This window comes from Lactuca sativa, chromosome 2 (assembly GCF_002870075.4).
Source record: "Lactuca sativa cultivar Salinas chromosome 2, Lsat_Salinas_v11, whole genome shotgun sequence".
Classification (NCBI taxonomy): Eukaryota; Viridiplantae; Streptophyta; class Magnoliopsida; order Asterales; family Asteraceae; genus Lactuca; species Lactuca sativa.
Window position 1 is genome coordinate 200,487,296 of NC_056624.2, and position 20,896 is coordinate 200,508,191.

Genomic DNA, 20,896 nt, shown 5'->3' on the forward strand with positions numbered 1-20,896 from the left:
TTTTTTTAGATCAAGAACACACACACATCCATTCTTCAACTTAATCTATTCAAGAACATACACACACTCATGATGCTCCAATCCAGAAAATCGAGCCTCTTTCTTTCTGCTCACAAAAAGAAAATCAAACCTGTGTTTTTTTCCCTTGCTCTCAATATATTGGATGAGAAGAACAAACAAACTCCAAATTGAACATCTTCTTCCTAGAAATTGATGCGGGTGTTCTCGAACATCTTCTTCCCAGATTTCGATTTTGAAAACATGTGTGAGTTCTTGAAAAGAAATTGATGTGTGTTCTTGAACAAAAATCGTTGTGTGCGTTTATATTTTTTTTAGAAATTAAATGGTCTTCAAGGTATGTGTGTGTGTTTATCGTTTCATCTTCTTCACAAAAATCAAAAATCGATGTGTGTGTGTGTGTTCATCGTGTTCATCTTCTTCACATAAATCAAACGATCTCCAGAAGTGTTTGTGTGTATGTGTTCATGCTCGAACATCATATTTGGGTTTATTGAAGCGATTTTCAGATTTGTGTGTGTTCATGTTTGATTTTGAAACAACAGTCATACACTCATTTGATGATTATGTATGTTTGTGTTCATCACAGATCTTGAGTTCATGAGAAAAGATAAGAAAGAGAGAGGGAAGAATAAAAGCCTTGAATCTGAAAGATATCTTATGTGTATGTTGTGTGTTCATCTTCGTCAGAAAATCATAAACGTCAGAGACTCGCCAAATAAGATGACCAAAGCATTGTCGGAGTCGTCAAATATGCTAAAAACCAGCTAAACCTCCGATAGCAGGTCATAAGGATGTTATTTGAATAGTTCAACAAGCTCAATAGGAAAATATGATGAAAAAAAAACGTAATGACTAAATGTATATAATTCAAAAAATATATTATCCTTTTAAGTCATTATTCCTTATGAAAACGGAAACAAAAGAAAATTAGTATAAAAATACATATGATAACAACATAAAAAAAAAAAAAAGTAAAGAGCTAGTAAAGAGCCAAAACGATAAAAATAAAAATAAATGTAATTACAAGAACTCACATAGTTACAAATACAAGATCCAAACCAAAAAGGAAACAATTTTTTTTTCAATGCGTGTACGATTGTTATTTATCCATGTGCGACACAACACGACTCATCGAACAACACAGACAATGAGGATGGGGAGTGTCAAGTGTGTGTCGTTTTGTTAAAAGATTTTATAATGAAAACAGAAACTGTCAGTTTAAAAAATCACAGGACTAATTCTATAAACTATGTAACTGTCAAGGGACTGGTTTTGTAATTTCCGCTCAGAGAGATTGACGATATCAGAAGCCAGCAAGAAAGAAGACGTACATATCACATTCAACGAAATTACGCAGGGACGCGTCCCACAGTCGGAGGATAAGAAGACGCAAGATCTCTCATTGACTTTGTTCCTTCTCATAGTAGGTCATCTGCGTCTGTCGAATTGGGGATTGAAATCCGAAGAAACCCCTAAAATCAGCGAAAGTTTTGAAGTAATTCAGCGATGAGGAGAGTGTTCGGCGTTAAGAAAGACAAGGAACCGCCTCCTTCCCTTAATGACGCCTCTGATCGGGTACTCTCTCTGTCTATCTCATTCGATTATGTTTGATTTCATGTTTAATTTGATCGATCATTGTATATGGGGTTATTATTACGCTTACTAATTGGGAATCCTAAATAGGTAGGGGTGAAACCAATATTTCAAAACAGCATAATACTTTGATAGGCTAAAAAATCCTAATTCCTCTTTAAAGCCCTTATTTACTTATATAAGTTTTATCCATGTAACATAGATTCCTGTATAGTATGCATTATGCAATCGGCATACTATTTTGCATAATAGTTGTGATCCTCATCATGGAATTAAAATTTATATCATTATATGATCATATCTTGGCATCTTATGACATGGGAATGAGTCATAGTATGAATTGATTGCGTTTCAAGCTTATATATCTCCATGCTTTATATCGATCAACTGAATTATGTTCCAACAAACAAACGTAAACAATATTATATGTCATACACCTTCAGTGCTGATAATTAATACAAACTCTAAGTTGATCCATCACCATGGATTATCTACATTAAGTGTTTCTTACAAACTCTAAGTATCGTTTCTTAAAATGTATGCCTGATAAATTTGTATAACTTGTTTTAGATCAATAAAAGAGGTGAAACAGTGGATGAGAAGATCAAAAGACTTGATGGGGAACTTGCTCGATACAAGGAACAGATCAAAAAGACCAGACCAGGTCCCGCTCAAGAAGCTGTGAAGGCTCGAGCAATGAGAGTTCTTAAACAAAAAAGAATGTAGGCTTTGAATATACATACATCATATATATGTGTGGATATGTATTTGCTTATGTAAATTAATATACAATCAATCTTTAATGATTCTTGACAGGTATGAAGGACAACGTGACATGTTGTACAATCAAACATTCAATCTGGATCAAGTTGCATTCGCTTCAGAAGGGATTAAAGATGCTCAGCAAACAGTATGTGTCACAGTTATTAAGCATTTTGTTCAAAGACTTATTTATAAATTTTGTATCTTGCAGATGACAGCTTTGAAATCAGCAAACAAAGAGCTGAAAGGAATGATGAAGACTGTGAAGATTCAAGACATTGATGTTAGTATAATTATTTATGAATGTTGTTGTTTTGATAATTTCTAATTACTGACCAATCCATTTAATCTTGTTTATGTTTAGAATTTGCAAGATGAAATGATGGACATGATGGATATAAGCAATGAGATACAAGAATCTCTTGGTAGAAGTTACAGTGTGCCAGATGATATTGATGAAGATGATCTCATGGGTGGTAAGCACAAATTTATTATTATTATTATTTTATTTTATTTTTTTTTTAAATGTTAACTTCACTTTATCGAAATGTTTCAGAACTTGATGCTTTGGAGGCAGACATGGGTCAAGAAACTGAAGGTGAAGGGGTGCCTTCATATCTTCAACCTGATAATGAGCCTGATCTGAATGAAGAACTTAATCTGCCTTCAGCTCCAAGTGGACATGCAGTGCCAGCTGGCAGAGCTAACAATCAGGTAACTTTTAAATACAATCAGCTTCAAGTGATAATTGATAATGGTAATTTATGTGTTTTTATTTTTTTATTTTTGTTTAATTTTACAGGCTGTGGATGAATTTGGTTTTCCTGCTGTCCCTCATGCATCTCTTCGTAGTTAAGAGGTTTATTTTTTAAGGTGGATTAGGGTCAGTATTGTCTTTTTACGTCTCTTAAGTCTTAACAATAGTGTGCATAATTTGAACATGATACTTGCTGTCACTGCTTGGGGATGTATATGATTTGTTGGCACTTTTTAAGTAATTGATGCTTTATTCATGTAGATGCCTTTGGTTGAAGTTTTGCATTTGGTTTTTGGTTTAAAATTTAAGTTTTATAATATTCCTATAAATTTTTTTTTATATATTTCTTATGTTGGAAAATGGGAAAGAAATTTGTTATTCTTTTTCTATTGTTTTGTACAATATTTTAAACCGTGAAGTTGTTGGAATATTTAATAAAATGGTGAAGTAGTCTTTGTAAATAGACAAATATACAAACAAAATATAAATAATTAAATTGAAAAAACTCTCCTATTGTGGGGGCACATTAATCCTTTTAATGAAAAAATTATAGAAAAAAATTTCTTCTATTGTGGTTGCTTTTGCATCGGCTTTAAATCGTCTCCTTAACATTTTAGGTTATGCAACAACATTAAACCATTTGTAAAAAATTTAGTTAAAATTCAATCAAATGTAATAATATTAAAACCTTTGTAGACAAGTTAGTTAAAAATTAACAAAATATATCGACAACTATTGTATTGTGTAGGTTTTTGAGTAATATATTTTATAAATGATTTATGATTGTTTTATTAAACTGAACTGTAAATGAATTTACCTAGGAGAGTCATCATATAATTTGACTTAATTTTTTGTTTTAAATTTATAATTGTATATACAAAATAGTAGTTAATGAATCATAAAATACATGGCAAATTTCATAAAACGCAACTTATTATATGCATGTTGTTGAAAAAAAAACCTTATATTAAATACATGACAGTTTAAACATTCCCTTTTTTATAATGAATTCTTTTAATAAGAAATTTATAATATATTATGATTTTCCTAACTTTTATAGTTTTATTCTTAAAAGTTAAATATATTGTTATTTTATGATGTCAGTTAGGGGATAAAGTTAGTTTGGGTTTCCACATGACTGATTACTGAATACTGACGACCCCTACAAATTTGGGAATGGAACATGGGCGGATGGGTGTGTTGAATGTTGAGTGTTGTATTTGTATATTTAGCAATCTTTTTTCCTGGTAATATATACAAGCCATTGAAGTATTGCCATTGTTCTTCATTTTTATAACACTTATTTTTGTGTGTGTGTGTGTGTGTGGGGGGGGGGGGGGGGGGGGGGGGGGGTAATCATATATTCGACATAAACATTAAAAATACTTTTATCTTCATAGTTATATTAATTATATTATTTCTTTTAATTATCACAAATAACTATTTTAAACCCAAAATAATAACAAATATACCAATAATTACATGCTGCTATATTCATTGAAAAATGTAGCTTTAAATCTGCAACGCTAGTCTATACTTGTATATGTTTATCATGAGAATTGTTATTAATAAGTGAGTTTTATTCAACATATAACATTTTTTTGAGTTATTATACTTATATATGTTTATCATGAGAAGTATTATTTTATTTATTCATAATGGCCGTTAGGTAGTTTAAATTTAAGATTAAATGTAGTTAAGTTCATTTACTTTTTTAGAATATCAATACACTTTAATATATTTCTAAATTATTTTTGAATTTCATCTATGTCCGGACTTGAACCCTCAAACTTATGGAAAGATATGATTGTTCACTATTTTGATAAAACTGAATTATATAATTAGACTATTTGGTTTGAATATTCGGAATTTTTGATTAGTTTTCAACAAAACAAAATTATTATTTTTAATTTCGGATTGGTTTGGTTTATAAAATAAAAATAAAATATAAAAAACAAAATAACAATTTATTTATTTATTTATATTATTTATTTTTAACATATATTTTTAATAATTTATAAATTTATTAACTTATTTTTTTAATAGATAAAAATTTCATCCATTATAATATTTTAATATGTACTTCTTATCAAAAAAAAATTTGTCTATAAACTACTAAACCATAATATATTTTTCTTGATTGTTTATAAATTCTAATTCAAAATTAATTAAACAATTTTCTCTAGTTTCTTTTATAGAGTGGGTTAAGACACAAAGTTATATATTAATTAAAATGTTTTGCTTCTTGAAACTAAACTATGAAAACGGACCCAACCAAATAATAATTTATTGGATCAAATCATATTTAAATTTGGTTTCGCTTATTTAGATTCATGATTAAAAACGAAAATCAATTTGGATCAGATCAAACTGATCCATTCAAACGGACACCCTCAGGAGGGATGACATCTCACGATACTGCTACGACAATAATATCAAATGATTTCATTGTTTGTAATCAATATTACAAATGATATTTTTTCTTATATACATTTAATAATATTTGTTGTATTTAGTTAATATATACAAAAGTTGTTTTTTTTTTCCTTTTCTCATTGTTTTATTTTATAAAAAATAAATGTAAATCAATACATATGAATACAATTTTCTTGTGTATATATGTTTTTATTTACGAACTAAGATTTTTATTCTTAGTTGTATAATGAAAATACAAATTCTTTTTTATATTTGTTGTAGCGGTTTAAAGTTATAATTATTCATTAAAAGAACCAATTAGAAAGGATAAATAATACAATTGACGATCCAATGTTATAAACTACAACTACAATAGAATAGGTTTATCAAACGTCTATAATCTACAAAAAAAATATTGTTTTCTAATATCTATAGACCGTTAAAATAAATTAAAATTAAATAAATTGATTTTTTAACCTTAAAAGAGTTCTTCAATGCTGAAATTTAAAATAGTTCTAGTTTTACAACCATGAAAGGTTTCAAATTTCAATTCATTTAAGAGATTTCATATTAAAATCATACGGATCCTCTGTTGCTTATTCATAGACCAACAAATGATTAACTACATATTTTATCTTCTATCAATATTTTATTGTAGTTAAAATAGGAAATATATATATTTTAGAAAAAAAAGACATTATACAATATATTAAAGTTCTCATACCTTAGCTACAGTATTGTGTAGTCTCTTTTGTCAAATTTAGTCCTTCTACTATGCTATAGTTGCTGTTGGGGTTTGCCATCTTTTTAACTCCTTTCTTATGCATTTTGCGTTGGCTATATTCTACCATGTTTTTGTCTCATTTGACCCTTCTATTTTCCTCATTTTTGTTTTCTTTCTTCCTTCTTCAATTCTGTATCATCTTCCCCTTCTATTCCTCTTTATTTGTTCTCAGTGTTGTTGGTTTCATTCTTTGGAAGTGGGTCTATGGATGTATGCGTGTCCTGGGCACGTACCGCCTCTGCCCTCCCATGGGTTATTTTTTTTTTATTTTTTTTTGTTTCCTTGGTAATCGTTTTAGATGCAACGTGTTTATCACCGCTTCTATCGGCCAATATCTATCTTCCATTTGTTCCTCCACCTCTTCACCGCTTGTCGGTGGTTCCCGCTGCTCACCTCTCATTTGGAACATAGATTGCACCACAAAACCTCCAATTCAGACTGTTCATGGAGTATGCTTAATCCGACAACTGTCATCGTTTTAACCGATTCACCGCCTCAAAACCCTCTTCATCTGCTTCTCACTCTGTTCACCACCTCAAAACTCTCTTCGTTTGCTTCTCACGCTATTTTCTTCCAATTCCAATAGATCTATTTGCTTCCAATTCCAATCGATGTTGGCATCGACAGGAGTCGGTTGATTCCATCCTTTATTTTGCATCCCCGTTTGGTGTCTGGTTTGCTCCAATCTTCTTTTGTTTCGGATTTCGAGTGGAAAAGAATAAGTGAGGTGCAGAGGTTGTACGCCAACGATGGGGAAATCATCTGTTTTAGTTCTTCACAACACGAGTTAGGGTTTAAAATTGAAGGCTTTGACTTTCTTTGTTCCTAACACCTTCCATCACCGACCCTCGAAAGCATGCTTTAGAAAAAAGTCTTCTTTTTTTAGATGCCGATTCTCGATTTTGCGTTAGGTCACTAGATCGTTCACCAACTCAGATTGAAGCACTCGGAGATGCTATATGATATAGCTGGAAGAGAGACAAACCAACAACGCCTTTTTGCTGATGTTTTAAAGCTTCATCACCCTCCACCGTTGTATCATTCAACCAGGTGCGCACCAATTTTTTCTCTTTTCACCTGCGATTATCCTCTTTGTTTCAATTGTTTAATACCGGGTATTGTTTGTTTATTTGTAGCAGGATGTGGTAAAGAAGGTAATACTTGAACTCTTGTATATAAACTGAACTCTTCCATATAAACTGAAAGGGGAAGTTGGTCCTGAAGCTCTCTGATGGGAAAGAGGTGATTCTATTGCTTTTCTTTTTCCCCTTTCTGTTTTCATAAGAAATTTGGTTCATACAAATCACTTCGATTACAAATAAATTAATATTGTTGCATTTGCTTACTGTACGGAACAAGTTATTTTGTGGTAATGGTGTTTTTAATAAATTTCATATATTAATTATAATTACAAGATTTTGCTTTGCCTCCTACTTTTACTTTCCTATGCTCATGAACTTAAATTACAGGTAAATACTCATGGGTTCGACTTTTTTTCATCGTGTACAGCAAATCCCACTTCTTGGTCAGTTCTATATAAGTAAGAAATATTATATCCGTTGTTTTGGAATTTTATATCATGTTAAAAAAAACTATTGAAGCTAAAATGTATAAAAATAAAAAAATGCATGTTGCCTTGATATTGAGAAGACGTTGTTGAAAAGAGGATGCTATAAGTTTATTTTTAAAGAAAATTGAATAGACGATCAAACATTTAAAATTTCTAATTTGGATATGAATTTAATGCAATTTGTTAATGTGTATATGCTTTTTTTATTCATGACAATAATTAGATATTTAATCTATTTTCATTTTCTTGATTCAGTATGGACAAATAATTAGATACGTTTTTTTCATGAATAAAGAAAAGGGTTGAAGAATTGATTTTACTGTGGAGTAGCAGGTTTTGTTCATGCTTTACTGTTCTTTAAACTGATTGATTGGTCTGAAATAAAAATGTTTTTGTAAATTTTCAATTGTAGTTATTGCAGTTAGTGCCTTCTTCTAGGTGTATCTCATACACCCTCATAACTTCATTGTTTATACCGTACTCCGTGCAGCTATTGTTGTTGATCCTGCGATGCAGAGACTTTTGTTTTGAGAGAGATGCGGCAGCCCACCATTACCAATTCTGTTGGCTCTACCAACTCACCCATTATCACTGCTCGAAGTGTACACCCTAAATCATCTTTCTCACTAAAATTTCCAATTATGTGTTTGTTTGAAATTACGAGAATCTATCTGTTAATCAGTAATGAATTTGATATACGCTTGATTGTACTTTCTGATTAACTAAGCTCGTGTTTCATAAGGCATAAATTATGGTGGCTGAAGGGACATCATAAAGAGGCTCATGATGTGGCCAATGTGACCGGTAGGTAATTACCAGGAGTAGGTTACAAGTGCCTTTAAAGTGATATTAATCAATTTTATTTTAACTAAAGGTTAATGGATATAAGTCTCTTTGTTTGGAAACCACGATGTACTGCAGCTCTTGCTGGTGAATGGATATTTTTAATGTTTTTTCAGCCTTGCTTTTTTTTTTTTTTTAATTATTATTATGGGATTATGACCTAAATTAACCAGCGTCAAATTGACAATCTAAAACTGAGATAAAACTGCCATTCATGGTGAAATGACAACTCTTCCCCATTGATTGTATGTTGCTTTTTTGTTCCCACAAAATTCTTTAAAAGAAATGAATGAGGATATGTAATTTTGTATTTTATGGTGATACTATTGAAGTGTGCTCCAAATCTAGATGATCCACTTTCAAATAACATAGCAACACAATGGAAGTCAAATGATGCACATGCCGTGGAAACGGGTAGTTAATAGCAATGTACTTCCATTGTTTTTGTTTATTTTAAGAAATTAAACCTCACATTCAACATTGGACTATTTTTTATATTTGTTTACAGGAGAACATATATATTATTTGGAAATGTTTTCGAGAGCCCTGCATTGAATGAATTTATTCCACAATGAAGTGTAAGTACATTTTAATTCCAAGATTTCATATGTATTTTCTTTTACTTTAATTCAAAATGTATCTCCCACATTAATGAAAGATATGTATGTTATGTAGAAGCTAACGTAATTTTGTCGAAACCTTTATTAAAGCACTCGATTTTCTTGGGAATCATAGTTTTGTTATTTCTGTGTATTTGACAATTCAACACATTACAAAACAAAAGAAAAAATAAAACCAAACCAAAAAAACCATCCTGTTCAGTAGGATAAACGAAAACAACTTTAGTAGATTGATACTGGAAAAAACTAATAAAGGCGTAGATATAAAACAAAAGCAATACCTTCTGTCCCACGCGGAGCGTGGGCATTCCCTCTAGTTCGAATAAAAAATATTAATCATTTTAATCATTGTTGATGGTTTACCATGAGTAATTCGATTTTAGGTGCACAACATAATGTAATTGAATTCAAATATAACTATATCATTGATATAAAGTGACCTTTTATCTTTAGTCAATATTTCGTTGTAGGTAAAACGAGAAATATTTAAAAAAAAAGGCATTCATAAAAAAAATTATTATAATTTTAAGAGTAAATTACACGAATGATCCCTATGGTTTGGGGTAATTTGCACGTTTGGCCCCGAACTTATGTTTTTAACTCGGAAGGTCCCTAGTTTGTTTGTGTTGCGCGCGTGGTCCATGTCTTACCTAAAAAGACTATTTTGCGCTTGATTTTTTAATTTATTTAAATAAACACACTCTCAACCCCACTTCCACCTCACCTTATCTTACCTACCCAATTTGATTTAAATAAATTAAAAAATCAATGGCAAAATAGTCTTTTTAGATAAGACATGGACCAAGCACGCAACAAAAACAAACTGTAGGAACCTGTTAAAAAAATTAATGGCAAAATAGTCTTTTTAGATAAGACATGGACCAAGCACGCAACAAAAACAAACTGTAGGGACGTGTTAAAAAAAAAGTTAGAGACCAAACATACAAATTACTCAAACCATAGGGACCATTCGTGCAATTTACTCTAATTTTAATCGTTGTTAATGATTTACCATGAATAATTTGATTTTAGGTGCTCAACATAATGTAATTGAATGCAAATATAATTATGTCATTTGTATAAAATGACTACAATGATAATGATGTTTTTTAGTTTAGAAGATGGTTGAAAATGTTAGAAGACGGTAGTAATATTTGCGCTAAAAAGAAGACACACACCTTTTTAGGTATATGGTCTTCTAAACTCGAACACTCTACGAATGTTAATATATACATGTTAGCATAAGGTCTGTTTGACGCTACAAAAAAGATCAAGAAGATTACAGACAAAAATCAAATACTACCTTATAATATTTTACTCCGCAAACAATTAAGCTCTTATCATATACATAAAAATATCAAATATATAATTCTATATGCACCATGGGTCAAAAAAAAGCTCTCTAGTGGTCAACACAAAAATCCAAATCAAACCTGAAAAAAATTAAATTCATGATTTTTTAATATATCGTAATAGTTAAGAACACACAGGCCGGATATTTGAAAAGTAAATATTAATTAGATTACATTAATTCAGTCATATTGTATTTTATTTAAGCTCATGGAAGTGGCGTCAAGTCACAAGCCTTGTTTATTAACAATCTAATGACTAAAATGCGTTAAATAGACTTGTGTGGTCTTTATAAAACCTATTGATTTTCTAGTTTATCCAATGGGGAGGGGATTGAACTTTTTCTGTCCGGTATATAGAAATAGGGTTAATGACTTATTTAAATAATAAATTCATATTGTTTTGTTAGCATTTATAGCAAAGTACATATCCTAATCATTTTTATTACCTCAATTATTTTTATTACCTCAATTTATTACAAAATTCATCAATTTATATATGTGATAAGGGGTCCGTTATATGGATAGAAAAATGTAGATACATATGATCCAACTTCATGTCTAGTGTTTGTTCCATGTATAATTGTAGCTCTTCTAAGGGGGGCCTTGTTCTCTTTTTGACTAAGAACATCTTCAATGATAGTTTTTTTCTAAAATTTTATAATATTTGAAAAAGATTTTGGAAAACCTTTTTACATTTAGAGAATAAGGCTAATTTGAGATGACACTTCAAACACTTATTTCTCTCTAACATTTTTTTTAGACTATATCACAATTGATCCCTACATTAGTAACATTTTATTTTATATCCTAATTAGATTTAGATAATAGATTTCTTTTAAAATTTATATTAGTTAATTAATTGATTTAATAAACAAAATAAAACTTATAATGTTTTATGAAAAAAGTTATATAATTCAAAAATAATTGTCAACAACTTTTAAAATTAAAAAATATTAAATAATATAAAACATTGTAGTTACTAGGCACTTAACATCAAAAATTAACTTGAAAATTTTTGTCGGGTATTTTATAATTTATATCGACACTATAAAAGATGATACAATTTTCATAATCTAGTTACATGATATTTTATCGTTTTTTATATTTTAACTACATTGTGAAAATTTTATCATCTTTTATAGGGTCAAATAAAATACTCGGCAAAGTTACTTTTTAATTTTATTTTTGACATTGTCTAAAAAAGATAAATTAGTTAATGACATATATTAGTAAAATAATAAATTATATAAATAAACTTAATGATAGATTTATTAACTTTAGAGTGTCACTGACTCACTATTCATCTCTCTTTTTATAGAGTATAAAATGGAGTTGGGTCATGCACTTAGTCTATTCTACACCCTATAAATAGAGTGTAGTGGTAGAAACAGAATAGGTTGGAAATGCTATAGCTTACTTGTAATCTTGTTAGACCCAGGACCAAAGGGATATTAGTGGCCAAGAACATCAGCTGTGGTTTTGGATCTTTTATTTTGGATGAAAGGGGCATTTTGGTCAAAAATCCAGAGTCACGATATTACCGACTGGAAGTGGGAAATTTGTTGGGTTTCATATATCATGCTCCAAAAGCCGTTAGTGAGGAGAGAGTTCACAGTACACTATAGTAGATAGTAGCGGTCTATAAGTGGGTCCGAGAGTCTCGAGTCACCACACTTCCATCCAACCGACTATCACTTCTTCTCTGGTACGTTCATATTCTCTCTCTCTCTCTCTCTCTCTCTCTCTCTCTCTCTCTCTTCATGAGCTACGATGTTTTGATCGATTCTAATTCTACTTCAAATCTGGCAGTAAAAGCAGCAACATCTAGACTGTAGCTTCAATAGCTAACTTAACACCAAGTTTTGATGTTCCCAAAAACGAAAACAAATTTAGATCTTATCATGTTATGTTTAACGCCAATATTTCTTTCTCTTTCTTCCAATATTTGATCTACAGTTCATTTTGAATTTGAAGTATTTTTCTGATTTGCACATCAACTTGAATTGAAATCAAATCTGTTTCTCGTGATTCATATATAACACCCACAGCCTAGTGTTGTGAAACAATCTACAGCGAGATTCAAATGACAACAGCTAGTTCTAGCGATTCGCCTCTTGTTGCTCAAAGGTCCGTATCATACTAATCCTTAGTATTTAAACTTTCATGCATACTTTGGTCCTCCTTCAAGTTTGACTGAATATAATTTTTAATTTAACTCTAATACTGTGTTGTATATTAAATTGATATTTATTAATCATATGTACTTTATTTAATCACAAATATTAAGTTTATATCATTTTTCAGGTTATTAGGAAAGGTGGCTTTGGTAACAGGTGGTGCAACCGGTATCGGAGAGAGCATCGTGCGTCTTTTCCACAAACACGGTGCAAAAGTTTGTGTAGTCGACATCAAAGATGACCTCGGCCAACACTTATGTGAGACCCTCGGTCCCACCACCCGTTTCATCCACGCTGACGTGGCAATCGAGTACGACCTCTCCCGTGCAGTCGACTTCTCAGTCTCCAATTTCGGCACACTCGATATCATGGTCAACAACGCCGGTATAAGCGGGCCACCTTGCCCAGACATCCGTGAATTTCCCATATCGACCTTCGAACAAATATTCAATGTCAACACCAAAGGCACATTTATCGGGATGAAACACGCAGCTAGGATCATGATCCCATTAAAAAAAGGCTCGATTGTTAATATTTCTAGTGTGGCAAGTGTTACGGGAGGGTTGGGCCCGCATGCGTATACCGCGTCCAAACACGCGGTTGTGGGGTTGACAAAAGGTGCGGCGGCTGAGCTCGGGAAACATGGGATTCGTGTGAACTGTGTGTCACCGTATGGGGTTTTGACGGACCTCGCGTTGGCACATCTTTATGAGGATGAACGGACAGATGATGCCAAGGCGGGGTTCAGAGCTTTTATCGGGAAGAATGCTAACTTGCAGGGTGTGGAGTTGGAGCGGGATGACGTGGCGAACGCGGTGTTGTTTTTAGCAAGTGATGACGCGAGGTATATAAGTGGGGACAATCTGTTTGTTGATGGTGGTTTCGCAGCTACAAATCACTCACTTCGTGTGTTTCGGTGATTGTTTTAATTTTATATATGAGTTGTAATGTTTTATTGTTGGATTTGTGTGCATTGAATAAAAGTTTTGGAACTTTTTAACTTGGAACGGATTTGAAGTCTAATGTTCAACATCAAAAGTGACACAAAGTAAAAAATGTTTCAGTTAATTTGAAGCTTGCCCATGTCAATCATGTGCCAAGTATGCAATTTCTCAGAATCACCAGCAGAATTTGACCTAAAATGTGCTTTTATCTTGCTGCTATTGGCATAACGTTTCAATCCCTCAATTTCATTTCTCATAGACTGGTATTGGCCTGTGTATCAAAATTCATAAATCTTGTATGTCAGAAAATGTAAAAATTAATAGGATTGGGGATGAAGTATGAAGTATGAAGTATGAAAGATGAACAACTTACGTTCCATGAGAAATTTTTCTTGTTGTACTCTGGACAACTTGTGTTTTAGTTGCTTGTTCTCCACTGACAAATAGACATGTTGTTTTACAAGAGAATCAACTCTAATACCCAATTCTGACACGATATTCTGCATCATAACACATTATAAGATAAATATAAAAACGTTGATAGAAAATAGATTCTAAATGATGGCTTTACTTTGACCTGAAATTTTTCAACAGTTCTTTCTAGTTCTGCTATATACAGGAGTTTACGGACTCGTGACCTTTGAGCAGAGTGCCTAAATAATCAGTACCAAAAATTCAGCTTAACAGTATAAATAATTTGCTAAGACAATCAAATAAAAGAGTTCACAAACTAATAAATCTAACCTTTTAAATGGTTTAGCCTCCATATTAAGTTCATCAGTTGAATCTTGTAGTTGTACAACTGAATCAAGTTGCAGAGGAGCATGAGAGGCGTACTCTGATAAAGCAGAAACTATAGCAGTTTCTTGAATGGATGATACTTTGTCCTTGCTCCTAGGTGAGTTAGGGCCATATATGCAACCAGACTCCAATGAAGAAGAAGAAGATGATGAAGTTCCAATTTTATCATCTTTTTCAAACTCAACAAGCCCATCCAAAACAGTTCCAGAATCACTAGATGCCCTACGATGAGACTTAAGTTTTAAACCTGGTTCACAATCACCTAACAGATCGTCTAGCCAGTCGGGATGTTCTTCAAAAACAAAACTTTCTGATACAGTTTTCTGGAGCCGTGGCTGATTGCTCGGATCATAAATTGGGAAATTTGTCTTTGAGATAGGGCACCGAGGTGGAAGTTGAGGTTGCCTTGACATGGTTAACTAGATTTTTTACCTTTGTAGATGAAAACAAACTGAAAAAGGAAACAAGAATAGTTTGAGTAATTTCTGGAACACTATAATTATATAATTAGATGCAACAAGAAGCTCAAACAGTTGCATGCTAGAAGTAGTATAGTGCAATTTTCATAGGGTTAAGGGAGTTGAAAAGATTAATCTGTTTTGGACCTTCAAAACCTAGTTTTTTGCCTACAAAACCAAGATTTCCTACAGAAACTAGAGTCGGCGTTTCTCACTCTTTCAAATTAGAGAAAATAAACAAGGGACACGGTCTGATAATTCAAATTCGTTGACCTAGTTTATCAAGTTGAATAACTTGTTTGGCATCAAAATTCAACCCAAACCTACATACACACACGTCCTCTTTTGGAATAGAAGCGTTCTGCCGCTTCTTTCATGTACCAATCGGTTCTAGTTCTTGGCTCATGTAGTAATCAGGGTAGAAACAAAAGAACGGTAACATAATTTGAGCGATTTAGAAAACCTAGTCGATTAATTTAACTGAATGTACAAAAAAAACAACAATTCACCATTAACCGAAGCACGAAACCCCCCTCACACATCGAAACCACAGTATACCAAAACGAAATGCAGTTGAAAGCATCAAAATGAGTAGAAATTTTATCAAAAGAGACCTGAGTTTCATCGATTATTCATTCTCCAAAAGGTGAAAAGGAAACTGTCAGTCATATATGGAATAAAGCAAACCATGATACAAAGAAGATTAAGACAATCAAACTTTTTCGCATGCAATTGGAGAAACTTGTAGTAGAAAAGAGTGAAGATTAACAATGTAAGAAGAAACAAGGGAATTTTTGGGAAATTTGACGTACCTTTTTCCCCGATTTTCGAGAGAGTATGGAGAGGAGATACGATGCGTAGAGTGTGATTTCCAGCTGAGCGGTTCACGTCGTCACGCTTTGGGTCTTTACACGTTAGCTGGGTGACTGCTTTGTACAAGTGGGGTTCAACTTCAAACAAAAAAAAAATATTTAAACCATTAAAATTTGGTAATTTGGATTTTGGAGTTTGGGACGGATGGATAGGTTTATGACTTTGAGTCCACTTGATAAACAAATTTAGGCTTTTTCTACAGTATTCATTAAAATGATTAATTTTTGGTGGTTAAATATATTCAGGTGATTAATTTTCATCTTATATCGTAAAAGAATCACTAAAATTGTTTCACAGCCCGTGAATTCGTAATGTTACTTTTTCTTAACAAATAAATCTTGTTTTTTCTAGACATAAACAAAAAAGTTGGTAAATTAAGCCGGAAATTTGTATGCTCGTGAATTTTTTTGGAAGGTAATAAATTTGGTGTGTGTGTGTTACAGCTTTTTAGCAAATTTTCGTCCAGGGTTTTTATAAACGGCAAAGGGCCGAAGATGATGACCTTCACGAATGATAAAAATGATTTATTTGGAGTCTATGGGAGAGAATCATTGAAGGAACATTTAGTGTTGACCATGTGACTGATAAATATGTAAAGAGTTGTATGGGCTCAAGCTCACTCGCGAATTAGTTGGCCTGTATAGCATAACTAATGGATTTTTATAGATGGTATCATAGATGCACATTGGTGGTCTTGGACTGGTCTTAAATCAATCCGGTCTTTTTCCGGATCATTCTTACGGTCTTTGTATACGTCTTTTTTTTGTTCAATTTTGAGGTTTATTTCGCTTTAGAATTTTTTTGCTAATAAGTGTGTAATTAACACCAAAATGAGATCTAATAAAATTATACGCTAAAAATGATATACTAAAATTTGAAAAATGATTGACACAAATTATATTTACATAAAGAGAAAAGTGCACAGTTGGTCCCTATGATTTGTTGTTACTTGCACGCTTCGTCTCTGGAAATAATTTTTAACTTGGACCATCCTTATAACTTTATTTCGTTACCCGCCTAGTCCCTTAGTTAACGCTCCGTCTGATTTGGGGTTAGGAACTCCTCACGTGAGTGGCACGCTGGGGGAATTTTTGTCCTTTCAACCCTACAACGGACTTAAAACTACTTCTCCTTCCTTCTTTTCTCAATCGGTGCTTCCACTTCTCCTCTTCTACTCTATTTCTTTTGCTCGTGAAGATTGAAGATCCACAAAATTGATTATGGTGAAATGCAAGTGTGGAGCTGTAGGGATCATACGAACTTCAGGAACAAAGAGAAACCCTGGTAGACCTTTTTATGCATGCCCTTTACATGTATTGAGTTATCAATTTTTTTTGGTAATTTCTAGGATGAACCCTAGTTTGTGCTAATCGAGGCTATTGAAAACTTCAAGGACCAAGAAGTGGATTTATTTCGTGGGTAGATGAAGAAAATCATACGTATGAGGCTGAAAGCCAAAATCTTGAGCTTGAAATCCATAATGAAGAACTTCAAATCCAAAATCGTGACCTTGAAATCCAGAATGAAGAACTTGAAATCCAAAATCGGAACCTGAAAATGTTGTTAATTGTCAGTTGGATTTTGTTTTTTGGGATAATTGTTTACAAATTGTAGTATTAGGTATATCAGTAGTGGTTTTTGGTTGAAGATGATCTAATGAAAGGGTGATATTAGCATGTTTGTATAATTGTATTGTTGCATTTTAATGAAATGGTATATTTTGGTACAATTAATAGTTGCACTTTGTTGTCTTATAAAAGATTACAATGGATTATTACCATCTTGTATTGTTGGAATTGGGAGAGAAAGGGTATCTTTTGGTACATTAATAGATGCACTGCAAATGTTATCTTTTGGTATTTTTCATTTAACATATGACCAAAAACATGCCAAATGAAATGACCAAAAACATGCCAAATGAAATGACCAAAAACAAATGTCAAAGTACCAATAATTTATCCATTAGATAACATTAAAACAAAAGCATTACATAAGAGTTTAACCAAAAACAAATGTCTAAGTACCAACTGCAATTGTTTTGGTGATACTAAACACAATACAGTTTAACCAAAATACAAACATCACATGACATAATAGTTTAACCAAAACAAAAGCATCACATGATAAAAGAGTTTACAATGGATCCTTCTCTTTTCCTTTCTTCTTCTCTTTTCCTTTCTCCTTCTCTTTTCCTTTCTTCTTCTCTTTTCCTTTCTCCTTCTCTTTTCCTTTCTCCTTCCCATATGCACCACCAATAGTTGGTAACTGCCCTTTGCAAGTCCTGGGATTGTGTCCTTTGTTGTTACATTTGGTACATGTAACAGTTTTTTGTGCTCTAGAAACTGTATTCCTTTTGATCATATCCTTTTTTTCTGTAACTGACTTCCTTCTTTTCTTTTTTGGTCTTCCTATTGGGACACGGTGTTTTTGAGGCAACAAAGTAGTTGGACAAGGTGACTTCATCCACATTCTTCTACCATTTATCGGATCCACTTTGAAAAAGTACATGTTCCTCCAGGTTGATAGCCAATAACATTCATGAACAAAGGTTTCTGGAATACCAATTGCAACATTATTTCTCCTCATGTCCCAAATTGCAGATACAACATGTTTGCATGGCATTCCAGTTATTTCCCACTTCTTGCATGAACAAGTTCATTGATTCACATTCACTACACACTAATCTTGCGAAGGTCCACTCACTTGGTACTTTCCATTTCCACAAAACGATGCTATAGACTCCTCTGCCTGATCTTTGATCTTTTGCAATAGCTTGGTAGCTGTTGGAGTCAAAGGGCCTGTTGCTTTGTCAATTTATTTTTCAACATTCACAATCCTCTTCATGATGTACTCCCGGGTGAACTCTAAGCAATTGATAATTGGTGTATCACGTCCTTCTATTATTTTGCTATTAAAGCACTCACATATGTTGTTTATCACAATATCAGAATGTGCTCTCCCTATTAATTAATATAATACATGTAAAATTGGTTAGCAAACATTAGAGTATACAACAATAGTTATCATACATTAGAATATATAACATGGTCAAACATGTAAAGTGAGAACGTGCCCAATGGTGAGGTGGTATTTGTTTAAGCCACTCATAACATTCTTGATTTAGTTTTCTAACTTCTTCCATTCCTTTTCAAACTCTTGCACAGTACATGTTGTTGAACAATTCCAAAGCAGTTATTTAAACTTATCCCCCTCCAACGTGACAACATATTGTCGTGTATGTGGCGAAGACAATACCGGTGCTTTGCACAAGGAAACAAATATGCGATGACAGAACTTAAACCCTACAAGAAAGATACATTATGTAAGTGATATCTTTTCCTTTAGATATTAGTATTCAAAACACAAGAAAATAACCTTTTGTCTGTCTGATATAAATGTAAAATTTGAATTTGAAGCCAACCCTAGGTCATCACCCAAGTGAGTTAAAAACCATGTCCAAGAGTTCAATGTCTCAGCTTCAACCACAACATATGCTAAAGGATATATTCCATTATTCCCATCTAAAGCTTGTGCAATACAAACCAATAAATAAAAGTAAAAAAATAAATCAAAATATATGGTTCAACCACAACATAAGGAGAAAATGTACCACTGCAGATAAAATTTGACCATGGAAAGTTCCTTTCATGAAAGCCCCATTTACCCCAAGAAAATCCCTCTTTCCTACTGCAAATCCTTGCTTCAAAGCACCAAGGCACACGTACACGTGTCTGAAGGTTCTTGTCTCAACATCAGGATTTGGTTCACTTTCAACATCAAGCTTGATAGTGGTGTCTGGGTTTTGAGTCTGCACCTCTAACAAATAATCTTGTAAGATCTTGTACTGAGTGGCATAATCACCCCTGATATTTTTTAAGGCTGCTTCTCTTGCCCTAAAGGCTTTCATCTTAGAAATATCTACTTTGTAGATACGTTGAAGTTGTTCCCTTAAAGCATTGACTGGAATTTTTGGGTTTGCTTCCACCAGTTGTAGAATTTGCTTTGAAAGAAACTTGTAATCACAAGCCCTAACCTTTCTTGTTTGAAGACATTTATGTTCACTAACATACGTTTTAACTGTCCAATACTTGTCACGTTTCCACTTACTAGCTAAAAGAACCCAAGGACATTTACCTTCTTCGTTGACTACTTCTTGACCGGTCCCACCACCTAGGCTTGTTATGGTTCCCTTGCATACAACCCTTACTCTGTTTTTATCATTCTTCTCAAAATCCAACTCCCTTCTTGTGTCTATTGCATGTTGGTTAACCCTATCTTTAAACTCCTTTGACGAACTAAATTTCTGATATAAATAGAAAGGCTCACTGACTTGGGCGTTTTCGTTCTCATGTGCCCTTCTAATAGCTTTAATCTTTTTGTTTCTTTCACCTTCTATCCAATCATCCGATGAAGAGTCAGACAAGAAAAGTTCATTATCTATAGCTTCAAGGTCTGCTTCATTCCCATCTTCTGTAACTACACAATTCTTTCTTTTAGAAGCACCTCCAATCCACTCAACATCTGGGTCAACATTCAAGTGGAATTCTCTCATGTCAACTTTAACATCATCAATGATATTGTCTTCGTCCACAAGAAAGTCACCATCTTGACTCTCACTAACATCACCAATGTTGATCTCATCACCACTGCTACTATCATCACTACTATGTTCAATTTCAGTTTCCATGTTAATTGCATTATCTGTTACCGTGTCCACCTTATCAATTGAAGGCTAATTTCTAGTAGGTGAAACAGGAGGGTTGTTTCTATTAGGCTCAAATGTCAACACATCATTAGGCTCAACTTGTGTATCATGCCATTCCAAAAACAATCTTTTTAGGGTACAATCAATCTCAATTATACGTACCTTAGATGGGTTTGGTGACATCGAGTATGTGTGTAATTTCGTTTGCCCGTGCTCTTTAT

General features: G+C 32.8%; 3 protein-coding genes across 22 annotated transcripts; 2 read left to right on the top strand and 1 right to left on the bottom strand.

Annotated features, from left to right (window-relative positions):
- The first annotated feature begins 1,344 nt into the window (after nt 1-1,344).
- Nucleotides 1,345-3,393, top strand: LOC111916297 (vacuolar protein sorting-associated protein 60.2). Of its 2 annotated transcripts, XM_023911916.3 has the most exons (7): nt 1,347-1,596; nt 2,185-2,336; nt 2,431-2,524; nt 2,588-2,659; nt 2,741-2,852; nt 2,933-3,090; nt 3,179-3,393. In XM_023911916.3, the coding sequence occupies exons 1-7, from the start codon at nt 1,528-1,530 to the stop codon at nt 3,230-3,232; spliced, it is 711 nt and encodes a 236-aa protein (XP_023767684.1). In that variant the 5' UTR covers nt 1,347-1,527; the 3' UTR covers nt 3,233-3,393. The 2 variants fall into 2 exon arrangements, with proteins under 2 accessions (XP_023767683.1, XP_023767684.1); XM_023911915.3 differs by having other exon boundaries at nt 1,345-1,596; nt 2,431-2,659.
- A 2,943-nt stretch (nt 3,394-6,336) lies between these two features.
- Nucleotides 6,337-13,896, top strand: LOC111916298 (xanthoxin dehydrogenase). Of its 17 annotated transcripts, none has more exons than XM_042899421.2 (9): nt 6,359-7,382; nt 7,472-7,574; nt 7,802-7,872; nt 8,158-8,235; nt 8,393-8,504; nt 8,645-9,323; nt 12,150-12,422; nt 12,766-12,844; nt 13,022-13,896. In XM_042899421.2, exons 8-9 carry the CDS (start codon nt 12,801-12,803, stop codon nt 13,812-13,814), a joined length of 837 nt encoding a protein of 278 aa, XP_042755355.1. In that variant the 5' UTR covers nt 6,359-7,382; nt 7,472-7,574; nt 7,802-7,872; nt 8,158-8,235; nt 8,393-8,504; nt 8,645-9,323; nt 12,150-12,422; nt 12,766-12,800; the 3' UTR covers nt 13,815-13,896. The 17 variants fall into 17 exon arrangements, 14 of the variants coding, with proteins under 14 accessions (XP_042755355.1, XP_023767703.1, XP_023767694.1 ...); XM_023911935.3 differs by lacking the exon at nt 8,158-8,235 and having other exon boundaries at nt 8,645-8,706; nt 8,777-9,323; XM_023911926.3 differs by having other exon boundaries at nt 8,393-9,323.
- On the bottom strand, nt 13,868-16,058 carry LOC111916300 (basic leucine zipper 6). Of its 3 annotated transcripts, none has more exons than XM_023911938.3 (5): nt 15,910-16,058; nt 14,583-15,090; nt 14,416-14,491; nt 14,212-14,338; nt 13,868-14,109 (listed from the first exon to the last, which is right to left on the bottom strand). In XM_023911938.3, exons 2-5 carry the CDS (start codon nt 15,050-15,052, stop codon nt 13,955-13,957), a joined length of 828 nt encoding a protein of 275 aa, XP_023767706.1. In that variant the 5' UTR covers nt 15,053-15,090; nt 15,910-16,058; the 3' UTR covers nt 13,868-13,954. The 3 variants fall into 3 exon arrangements, with proteins under 3 accessions (XP_023767706.1, XP_023767707.1, XP_023767708.1); XM_023911939.3 differs by lacking the exon at nt 15,910-16,058 and adding an exon at nt 15,712-15,892; XM_023911940.1 differs by lacking the exon at nt 15,910-16,058 and adding an exon at nt 15,607-15,726.
- Nucleotides 16,059-20,896: the final 4,838 nt, after the last annotated feature.

What these genes read in the sequence shown, in the direction of transcription:
- LOC111916300 (XM_023911938.3), bottom strand. Translation starts at nt 15,052, where the DNA reads ATGTCAAGGCAACCTCAACTTCCACCTCGGTGCCCTATCTCAAAGACA. An exon ending in GAGGCTAAACCATTTAAAAG is followed by an intron (nt 14,492 to 14,582) that starts GTTAGATTTATT and finishes CTGATTATTTAG; the next exon opens with GCACTCTGCTCAAAGGTCAC. An exon ending in AGAAAAATTTCTCATGGAAC is followed by an intron (nt 14,110 to 14,211) that starts GTAAGTTGTTCA and finishes TTTGATACACAG; the next exon opens with GCCAATACCAGTCTATGAGA.
- LOC111916298 (XM_042899417.2), top strand. Translation starts at nt 12,801, where the DNA reads ATGACAACAGCTAGTTCTAGCGATTCGCCTCTTGTTGCTCAAAG. An exon ending in TCGCCTCTTGTTGCTCAAAG is followed by an intron (nt 12,845 to 13,021) that starts GTCCGTATCATA and finishes ATCATTTTTCAG; the next exon opens with GTTATTAGGAAAGGTGGCTT.
- LOC111916297 (XM_023911915.3), top strand. Translation starts at nt 1,528, where the DNA reads ATGAGGAGAGTGTTCGGCGTTAAGAAAGACAAGGAACCGCCTCCTTCC. An exon ending in TTAATGACGCCTCTGATCGG is followed by an intron (nt 1,597 to 2,184) that starts GTACTCTCTCTG and finishes AACTTGTTTTAG; the next exon opens with ATCAATAAAAGAGGTGAAAC. An exon ending in CTGGCAGAGCTAACAATCAG is followed by an intron (nt 3,091 to 3,178) that starts GTAACTTTTAAA and finishes TTAATTTTACAG; the next exon opens with GCTGTGGATGAATTTGGTTT.